This window comes from Eubalaena glacialis, chromosome 3 (genome assembly GCF_028564815.1).
Source record: "Eubalaena glacialis isolate mEubGla1 chromosome 3, mEubGla1.1.hap2.+ XY, whole genome shotgun sequence".
Lineage (NCBI taxonomy): Eukaryota > Metazoa > Chordata > Mammalia > Artiodactyla > Balaenidae > Eubalaena > Eubalaena glacialis.
In genome coordinates, this window is record NC_083718.1 from 83144184 (window position 1) to 83155615 (window position 11432).

Sequence of the window (11432 nt, forward strand, 5' to 3'; positions counted from 1 at the left end):
CTCCATTTCCTGAATAAAATACAATTCTTTTTGTGATGGTAAAAGTATTTTCATTCTTTTAAAACCTGCTTTTAGCAATATTATATCATAATTTTGGTTGATTTCTATCCTTCTTTGATCCCAATTTTCAGGCTCTCACAGTCAGTGTTATCTGAATTTAGAGTTATATCGATGATTGTTTGTATATAATTTCAAATCCAGGTTATTTTCTTAATTATTGCTTGATTGATTTGAGGAACAAACTATTTAACTCCTCAGAAGTTCAATCCCTCTACTAAAATGTGGGGAAAACCACATTTACAGTGCCTACTTGCTTAGGCATAAAATTTACATGAATGTGTGTAATTCAGTTGGCACAATGCTGGGCACATAATTGGCATTTGAGAGGTGGCTGATCATCATTGTCTCTGTCATCATCACCGTCACCACCATCACCACCACCACCATGTTTGCTCTGGCAGGAAAGAGGCTCAGACATACCTAGTACAGCACAGAAAGAGATTCTTAAACTATATTACACTTTCATATTCTGTGTTCCTTTTCTTTTCCAACTTAACCGTATTTATAATCTGATATGACGTATTAAATGCCTTGTGAAATATTGGGATATTGTGCATAAAATTATAGTAGTTCTGAAAACATGGGTAGTACAAATAATGGGAAGTTTAAAGTGTCCTTACCAGGCAAAGCGCTGCCTGCTCTCCATGTGCACAACATGCTCTTCTTACTGCGAAACTCAACAACCTCAGGGTCTTATTACATTTTTTCACCTCTGAAATTACTTTCTTGATTATTTTACCCCACCTTTGAGGTCCACTGGGGTTTCCAATGTTTATCTAGATTTACAAAATGACTGTTGCTATGCAGCTTGTTTTCTAAGTGCTTAGCTTACTGGTCCAGTAAGCCGTGAATAGGGATGTGTTCTTTAAGCATATCTCTTCTTGTGGTCCTAGAAGTAAAGGAGTCCAAGATGCCAGAACTGCAGAAGAAAAAGATCCCCAGATTACTGCCCAAAGCTCATCAGACTATTACATGAGTGAGAAATCAACACTGATATTTGGGAGTTGTCTCTACTTTAGTTAGTGTTATGTGACCTGACAGAGAATTTAGTTCTGTGAGGTGTGACGCTCCTGTAGAAAACTTAAAATTAGGACATTGGCTTAAGAGTCTGGAGGTATTTGGCAAGGAATCTGATATTGGAAGCCATAAATGTGGTGATACATTTTATTCAATGGCAAAATGTTTGCAGTAATGGTTGTCCATGGTATCCTGAGAGGCAGACTAAATGTTGGTCACTTGTTGACTTGACCGGGGTATTTCAATAGACATATGCTCAGGAAAAACTTTCTGGTTGGCAGGTCAGAAATTTAAAAAAATGAAAAGAAAAACATACAGCTCAGATATTCAAAACCTTGTTGAATTAGGAAACTCAACACTTGTAAGCCCTAAAGAGTAAGAGATGAGATTAGAAGTGTTTTTTTAAAAATTAATTAATTAATTAATTAATTAATTTTTGACTCTGTTGGGTCTTCGTTTCTGTGCGAGGGCTTTCTCTAGTTGCGGCAAGCAGGGGCCACTCTTCATTGCGGTGCGCGGGCCTTTCCCTATCGTGGACTCTCTTGTTGCAGAGCACAGGCTCCAGATGTGCAGGCTCAGTAGTTGTGGTTCACGGGCCTAGGTGCTCCTCGGCATGTGGGATCATCCCAAACCAGAGCTCAAACCCGTGTCCCCTGCATTAGCAGGCAGATTCTCAACCACTGCGCCATGGGGGAAGCCCTAGAAGTGGTTTTGAACTTGAAGTCCAATTTCAGTTGACTGTAACAATAGAGAAATGATACAGAAGTTGTAGTATTTCCACCTGTGTGCCAGGGAGCCTCATGGTAATTGTATTATGTTCAGGGATCAAGGCAGCAATTTAATCAGGCCAGAAAATTACTTCCAGAAAAGGACCTGAGTGAGGTCCCTAGCACATAGAAATGATTGGAGGAACGAATTATGTCAGGTGCCTACTAAGTTTTTGAGGGAATTGACAACTAAATAAACTATATGCCAAAACGAAAAAGACTGATTTTTCAAGAATTGTAACGACTTTCCAGCCCTCCTTTCCCCACTTTCCACCCTACTTACTTCAGATGTGGTCAGTACAGGTGATTAAAAGTGAATATCCACTATGAGGTGGATACAGGGCCCCAGAGAATAATGGATAAGGGAAGCTCTCACAGAGAATAGTATCAGAGCCTAAGAGAGGCAAGGAGGAGAAGGAACACAGAGCTTCTCAAACGTTGTTACTCTTTTGTATGATGGTTATTCTTTCATCTTTCCCCTCCAGTTTTATTGAGGTATAATTGATTAAATTGTACACATTACAGTGTATAATGTGACAATTTGACATATGTGTACTTTGTGCAGTGATTTCCACCATAGGTTACATAATACATTAATTACTTCAACAGTAGCCATTTAACTGTGTGTATGTCTGAGTGTTTGCGTGTGTGTGTGTGTGTGTGTGCGTTTGTGTTTGGTGAGAATGCTTAAGGTCTACTTTCTCAGCAAGTTTCAAGTACACAACACAGTGTTAATATCAAGACTCACCATGCTGTACCTCAGACTCCCAGAGCTTATTCATCGTATGACTACAGACTTGTACCCTTTGCCCAACATCTCCATTTCTCCCACATCCCCCAGGCCCTGCTGACCACCATTCTACTCTCTGTTTCTGTGACATCTCTGAGTTTGGCCACATAATCCTAAATAAACATTGGCTCAAAGAAGAAATAACAAATACATATAAAATACTTTGTGATGAATGAAAATGAAAAGAAAACATAGAAGAACTTTAAGGATAAATGTAACACAGCACATAGAGAGCAACTTGCGGCTGGAGGCATGTGTTTTACAGAAGATAAAAGATCTCAAATCAGTAACCTGAAAGACATGTACGCATGTGTGTGGGTTTATGAAAATTGAAAACTCCTAACACTAAAAACAGCAAAATATAAGCAGTGATTATTTTTGGCTGTTTAATAAACGTGCTTATTTTTGAACAGCTTTATGTTTTCCCCATTATATTATATGAGGTAATATCATTTTTATAACAATTTATCATAATATTTCAAAAATATGTAGTAGTTAAGATGTGGCTGAGATGGAGGGAAAGTTTATGTCCTGGCCTTCTGGCGCATGCCCAGCTGGTGACTCTCACAGGTTTCAGGTGTCTCCTCTTTCTCTTCCTCTCCTCCTCATTGTCCTCTTATTTCTCCTTTCCCATTATAAAACCACATTCTGGAAAATCTTCCTGATTATTTGGCCAAGACAAGTTACTAGGCCACTTCTTCCTCCTGACTGCAGGAAGAATTATGAAAGATATTAAAGGACTATTACTAAACGCATGGGCAACATTTCAAAGTACTAAATTGAACAGTTAGGGTGTATATATTGGGCAGTGAAGGTAATATGGCGGGTGGAGGGTTCTGGAGAGTTGAAGAAGAAGACAGAGAATAAACAGTGAAAAAGTTTTTTCTATTACTGTCTTCAAAGCCATAAAGCATGTTTGGAAAGAGCAGAAGAAAGCAAGTATATCAGATGAGCCCTAAGTCCATATTTCATCAAGATTTCAGACCTTAGTGCTCTGATCTTCTCTCCTCTCCCAACCCCACTCTCAATCACTTATATGTGATGCTGTGAGTCTTAAATGGTATCTTATATCTATTTTTGGTTTCACACAATTGAAATCTGATATTTACTTATGGAATACAACAGTTTTATTTCCTGATAAAGGAATTTTAAGCACACCAGAGCAGTCTAGGGAAGTGTTCTCCTCAGGTGAGATAGGATATCCTGATTCCATTAAACATGTGTTCCCACATTCTACAGTAACATTAAGTGAGAGTTACAACTTTATTCCTAAGCGAGACACGGCTCTTCACCAGCCATGGCCCATCACGAGAAGCTTCAGTGCCCAAGGGGACAGCATAGAAAAGAGTAGTGTTCAGGCCCAGGATAGAAGAGAGGAACTGGAGAAGAACTGTTGACAGCTAAATCTCTGAAAAGGCAGACAGGAAATCTTTGGAGAACATGCTAGGACACTGTTTCCCGAACTTCAATTATTCGCTAAAACCTCATTATATTTGTCATAATTCCACACCACATGTATTACATAACATTAATAATTTTTATTTTAACTTCACTTCATAATAACTTTGAAAATTTTTAATTTAGTTGGCCATAGTTAATCATGTACATGATATGGCAGATGAAATATTTAAATTATATATTACAGCATATAAGTACATATATACATATAGAAATATGTTACAGAATGAGAGGAACAGGGGGAGAGAGAAAGAGAGAGAGAGAGATATTACAAAGTTTTGCAAGCTCAAAATCTGCAGAGCTGAAACGCTGCTGGAAGTTGATCTGACAGGGGAATTATCTTTTACATGGGTGAAGGTCAGCCTTGTTCTATTCAGGCCATCAGTGGATTGGATGAGGACTTCCCACCTTATAGAGGGCAACCGCCTTTACTCAGGTCACTGATTTAAAAAATACTCTCATCCAAAAGAATCTTTACAGGAGCACCAAGAATAATGTTTGACCAGATAACCATGGACCCTGTGCCACTGAAGCTGACCCATAAATTAACCATCAAAACTTCCTTCCAGCACAGTAACAAATTGTATGAAGAAAATAGAGCAGGAAATAGGTTAACTTGACATATGTTCCACTGTGACCAAAATGGAAAATGTAAAAAGTAAGTTAAAATTATAATAAAATTGTTATTAATGATTAAAAAACTGTATATGAATGGCAATGAACTTCAGTGACTGCATTTTTAATAAAGTGATTTCAACTTCCTCTTAAATTTATCCCTAGATTTGCTGTGAAACAACATGTGTTTAAATAATTCATAAATATTAAATACATATAAAATTAGTTATTTGAATGGCATTGCATATTGGGATTCCCAATAATTTCAAAGGAACAGGAAGCCAGAAAATTTGAACAATCCTCTGGGCTTTCTTAAAGGTGAAGAAATCCAAAGAGGTTAGTTGGAAGAAATTAGGTAGGAGCAGGTGGTATATCACTTTTGGGTGGTATGAGCAAAAAGCTTGATTTCTGTTGCAAGTCTAGGGTCTGAGCTGCCAGCTCCTCTTAGTTATGGTAGCTCATGCTATGCTCTTAGTGAATTCCTTTTGGCCTGAAGTAAAACAGTTTTATAAAGGTCACAGGAATCTGACTGCTGGATGTTCGTTATTTGAGGGAGCAAGGCAGTGAAAGGAGGACCCTAGAGGTCACCACTTTACTGAACGTGTCTAAGTATCATGATGGGAAGTCATCTGAGATGATCTGCTAACTTCCCTGAGTCCATTTTAGAAGAGGAGAAGAGACTTTGCTTGGCAAGCCATGAATAAATGGGAAATGCATTGTAAGAAAGACTTGAGGTAAAGAGAAAGGTGTCACCACGTAGCCAGACATTTTTGAATCAAGTATGGGCATCAAAATGGTCACCAGATCAAGTGCAACTAGGAAGGCAGTTTTAGAAGTCAAGGAAGGTGAAAGATAGAAAAAGGTCATATTCCCCAATCAAGAAAGGGGAATTTTGATTACAAGTTAGAGAACCTCCCAAATCCCCCCACTGCCATAAACCACTGAAACGGAGAGCTAAGGCAGGGACTCTGTGAGTCATGAGAACATAATCCATTGAGGAGATCCTGGAGCAGGACATTTCTTGTTTTCAGAGTCCTTGCCAAGCCAGTTATAGATGGATTTGCATTTTGGTTGGGAAATGATTGTACCAGGCCAGTTTTGGCAGCTCCCCTTCCTCCTAGGTGGGACAGCAAGCCCCAATCAATAGGTCCTCTTCTGCATCACAGCCATCCTCCTGCTACTGTAGTCCTAATTGAATTTGGAGAACGTGGTGAGTAGGATTCTTTAGTTCAAATTTGTTCTTCAGCTTCTGAATGTAGCATTTATCCTGGAGACAGCAAATTTGATGGGTCCAAAGTTACCATCATGGGTTTAATGTTACTTATTGGATGGGAACTTGCAATTTGGGCACAAAGTTATATTGTATTTAATAGATTTCTGATACCTAGTTTGAATTCTTGTATTGAAGAAGAAATTAATAGGAAATTTTGACATGAAAGATGAAGAATAATGTATTTTCCCTTTTCTATGCCTTTTTGGTGTCCCTCTGCTGTGATGTTAGAGGCATTTATCTTAGAAGGTGTGAGGTCCTTACATTCTTCCTGATTGCCCTTTGCTCTGTATATGTCATTCTGTTGGTACGTCATGAGAGAAGATGATTATAGCAATTGCTTGTGAGCTTGCCCAGGATTTTAGAACTTGTGTTGGCCTTTTTTGAAGATGTTGTTTTCATAAAAAAGAAAAAGAAACAAAAGTGAAAACACCTGCTTGTTTCTTTCAAACAAAGATATTTTCTTTGGAAAAGTTGTGTGAGAAAAGAAAAGTTTTTCTCTGGGGTGATGTATCGATTTGCTAAAGAGCGAGGGAGAAGTCAGAAATTCATTAAAAGGTATTAAAGATACTAAAGCCCATGCTTAGAGATTGCCGAGATAGTATCTGTTGTTATTACACAAGCTTTTCCGCTCCTCTCTGTAGGAATTCCTTCTTGTGAACATGGTCATATACTTTCTTTCAGATATTAAGACTCCCGAAAGATGTCTTCTCAACAGCAGCAGTGCAAGCAGCCTTGACAGCCACCTCCAGTGTGCCTACCTAAGTGCCCTGATCCTTGTTCACCTCCCAAGTGTCCAGAACCTTGCCCACATATAAAGTGCCCTGAGCCATGCCCACCTCAGCAGTGCCAGCAGAAATGCCCTCCTGTGCCACCTCCCCAACAATGCCAACAGAAGTGCCCACCCAAGAACAAGTAACAGCTTCAGCTTTTATATGGATCAGGAAAGGATAAGGACAATTGGCTCACCGAGTTCCACAGCTCCACTTTCATCTTCTCTTCAAAGCCTATCATGGATACAGAAGAATCTTCTCCACCCTTCAGCCTGCAGTATGCGTGTGGTGATTCCTGTCCGTCAGAGGTTTCCTATCTGAGGCTGCGTTATACCGCTTCCCTCTGAGACGTACCCGAGAAAGCATCACAGAGCCTCAGAAGGAAGAGCAGCAGTTCTCCTGGGCGCCCTCTGAGGAATCTGTTGATGTCTTCTGTGTCTGTCTGTCACCTGGACAGGGGTTCCTACCAGCTGAGCATTTGTTCCTTATCCTCCACGTCTTGAATAAAATACAATTCTTTTGTTTGATGGTAAAAATATTTTCTTTCTTTTACAACCTGCTTTTTGCAATACCATATCATAATTTTGGTTGATTTCTATCCTTCTTTGATCCCACGTTTCAGGCTCTCACAATAAGTTTTATCTGAATTTTGAGTCCTATCGATGATTATTTCTGTACAATTTCAAATCCAGGTTATTTTTTTTTTTACTTATTGCTTGATTGATTTGAGGAACAAATTATTTAACTCCTCAGGATTTGAATCCCTTATTAAAATGTAGGGAAAATCACATTTAGAGTGCCAACTTTCTTATGCTTAGAAATTAAATGAATCTGTGTAATTCAGTTAGCACAATGATGGACACATAATTAGCATTTTGTGAGGTGGCCCATCATCACTGTCTGCTTCATCATCACCATCACCACCATCACCACCTTCACCACCACTGCCATGTTTGCTCCAGCAGGAAAATGGCTCAGACATACCTAGTACAGAAAACAGGGCGATTCTTAAACTCTATTACCCTTTTATATTCTGTGTTCATTTTTGTTTCCAATTTAACTGTATTTTTAAAAAACATCTTTATTGGAATATAATTGTTCTACTATGGTGTGCTAACTTCTGCTTTATAACAAAGTGAATCAGCCATACATATACATATATCCCTATATCTACTCCCTTTTGCATCTCCCTTCCTATCCCATACCTCTATGTGGTCACAAAGCACCGAGCTGATCTCCTTGTGCTATGTGGTTGCTTCCCACTAGCTATCGATTTTACATTCGGTAGAGTATATATGTCCGTGACACTCTCTCACTTCGTCCCAGGTTACCCTTCTCCCTTCTCGTGTCCTCAAGTCCATTCACTACGCCTGTGTCTTTAATCCTGTCCTTACCCTAGGTTCTTCAGAATTTTTTTTTTTTTACATTCCATATATATATTATCATACGATATTTGTTTTTCTCTTTCTGACTTTTTCACTCTGTATGACAGACCTCAGGTCCATCCACCTAATTACAAAAAACTCAATATCTTTTCCTTTTATGACTGAGTAATATTCCATTGTATATATGCACCACATTTTCTTTATCCATTCATCTGTCGATAGACACTTAGGTTGCTTCCATGTCCTGGCTATTGTAAATAGAGCTGCGATGAAGATTGTGGTACATGACTATTTTTGAATTATGGTTTTGTCAAGGTATATGCCGAGTAGTGGGATTGCTGGCCCATATGGTAGCTCTATTTTTAGTATTTAAGGAACCTGTACACTGTTCTCCATAGTGGCTGTATCAATTTACATTCCCACCAAGAGTGCAACAGAGTTCCCTTTTCTCCACACCCTCTCCAGCCTTTATTATTTGTAGATTTTTGATGATGGCCATACTGACCAGTGTGAAGTGATACCTCACTGTAGTTTTGATTTGCATTTCTCTAATGATTAGTGATGTTGAGCAGGCTTTTATGTGTTTGATTTCAATCTGTATATCTTTTTTGGAGAAATGTCTATTTAAGTCTTCTGCCCATTTTTGGATTGGTTTGTTTGTTTTTTTGATAATGAGCTGCATGTGCTGCTTGTAAATTTTGGAGATTAATCTGCTGTCAGTTGCTTCGTTTACAAATATTTTCTCCCATTCTGAGGGTTGTCTTTTGGTCTTTTTTATGGTTTGTTTGTTGTGCAAACGCTTTTAAGTTTCATTTGGTCCCATTTGTTTATTTCTGTTTTTATTTCTGTTTCCCCAGGAGGTGGGTCAAAAAGGATCTTGCTGTGATTTCTTTCATAGAGTGTACTGCCATTGTTTTCCTCTAAGAGTTTGATAGTGTCTGGCCTTACATTGAGGTCTTTAATCCATTTTGAGTTTATTTTTGTTTGTGGTGTTAGGCAGTGTTCTAATTTCACTCTTTTACATGTAGCTGTCCAGTTTTCCCAGCACCGCTTACTGAAGAGGCTGTCTTTTCTCCATTGTATATTCTTGCCTCCTTTATCAAAAATAAGGTGACCATATGTATGTGGGTTTATCTCTGGGCTTTCTGTCCTGTTCCATTGATCTATATTTCTCTTTTTGTTCCAGTACCATACTGTCTTGATTACTGTAGCTTTGTAGTATAGTCTGAAGTCCAGGAGCCTGATTCCTTCAGCTCCGTTTTTCTTTCTCAAGTTTGCTTTGGCTATTTGGTGTCTTTTTTGTTTCCCTAGAAATTGTGAAATTTTTTGTTCTAGTTCTGTGAAAAGTGACATTGGTACTTAGATCAGTGTTGCATTGGATCTGTAGATTGCTTTGGGTAGTATAGTGATTTTCACAATGTTGATTCTTCCAATCCAAAAACATGTTATATCTCTCCATCTGTTTGTATCATCATTAATTTCTTTCAGCAGTGTCTTATAGTTTTCTGTATACAGGTGGTTTTTCTCCATATGTAGGTTTATTCCTCGGTATCCTATTCTTTTTGTTGCAGTTGTAAATGAGAGTGTTTCCTTAATTTCTCTTTCAGATTTTTCATCATTAGTGTATAAGAATGCAAGAGACTTCTGTGGAATAATTTCTGTCTTGCTACTTTACCAAATTCGCTGAGTAGCTCTAGTAGTTTTCTGGTAGCATCTTTAGGATTCTCTTGGTATAGTGTCTTGTCGTCTGCAAACAGTGACAGCTTTACTTCTTCTTTTCCAATTTGGATTCCTTTTATTTCTTTTTCTTCTCTGATTGCTGTGGCTAAAACTTCCAAAACTACGTTGAACAATAGTGGTGAGAGTGGACAACCTTGTCTTGTTCCTTATCTTAGAGCAAATGGTTTCAGTTTTTCAACATTGAGAACGATGTTGGCTGTGAGTTTGTCATATATGCCCTTTATTATGTTGAGGTAAGTTACCCCTATATCTATTTTCTAGAGGGTTTTTGGCATAAATGGGTGTTGAATTTTGTCAAAACTTTTTCTGCCTCTATTGAGATAATCATATGGTTTTTCTCCTTCATTTTTTTTATCACACTGATTGATTTGCATATAATGAATAATCCTTGCATTCCTGGGATAAACCCCAGTTGATCGTGGTGTATGATCCTTTCAATGTGCTGTTGGATTCTCTTTGCTAGTATTTTGTTGAGGATATTTGCATGTATGTTCATCAGTGAAATTGACCTGTAGTTTTCTTTCTTTGTGACATCTTTGTCTGGTTTTGGTATTAGGGTGATGGTGGCCTCGTAGAATGAGTTTGGGAGTGTTCCTTCCTCTACTCTATTTGGACGAGTTTGAGAAGGATAGGTGTTAACTCTTCTCTAAATGTTTAATAGAATTCGCCTGTTAAGCCATCTGGTTCTGGGCTTTTGATTGTTGAAGTTTTTTAATCACAGTTTTAATTTCAGTGCTTGTGATTTGTCTGTTTATATTTTCTATTTCTTCCTGGTTCAGTCTCGGAAAGTTGTGCTTTTCTAAGAATTTGTTCATTTCTTCTAGGTTGTCCTTTTTATTAGCATAGAGTTGCTTGTACTAATCTTTCATGATCCTTTGTATTTCTGCAGTGTCAGTTGTTACTTCTCCTTTTTCATTTCTAATTCTAATTATTTGAGTCTTCTCCCTTTTTTTTCCAGATGAGTCTGGCTAATGGTTTATCAATTTTGTTTATCTTCTCAAAGAACCAGCTTTTAGTTTTATTGATCTTTGCTATTGTTTCCTTCATCTCTCTTTCATTTATTTATGATCTGATTTCTATGATTTCTTTCCTTCTGTTAACTTTGGTGTGTTTTTTCTTGTTGTTGTTCTTCTTTCTCTGCTTGGTTTAGGTGTAAGGTTAGATTGTTTATTTGAGATATTTCTTGTTTCCTGCAGTAGGATTTTATTGCTATAAACTTCCTTCTTAGAACTGCTTTTGCTGTGTCCCAAAGGTTTTGGGTCATCGTGTTTTCATTGCCATTTGTTTCTAGGTATTTTTTGATTCCCTCTTTGATTTTTTCAGTAATCTCTTGGGTATTTAGTAGTGTATTGTTTAACCTCCATGTGTTTGTATTTTTTACAGATTTTTTCCTGTAATAGATATCTAGTCTCATGATGACATTGTGGTCAGAAAAGATACTTGATAGGCTTTCAGTTTTCTTAAATTTACCAAGGTTTGATTTGTGACCCAAGTTATGATCTACCCTGGAGAATGTTGCATGAGCACTTGAGAAGAACGTGTATTTTGTTGTTTTTG

The 11432-nt window shown here is 37.9% G+C and overlaps 1 protein-coding gene across 1 annotated transcript; it reads left to right on the forward strand.

Annotated features, from left to right (window-relative positions):
• Window positions 1-6680: 6680 nt before the first annotated feature.
• LOC133088171 (small proline-rich protein 2E-like) lies at window positions 6681-6896 on the forward strand. The gene is given in 1 exon segment (XM_061185989.1): window positions 6681-6896. A coding segment is annotated over 1 exon segment (216 nt).
• The last annotated feature ends 4536 nt before the right edge of the window (window positions 6897-11432 follow it).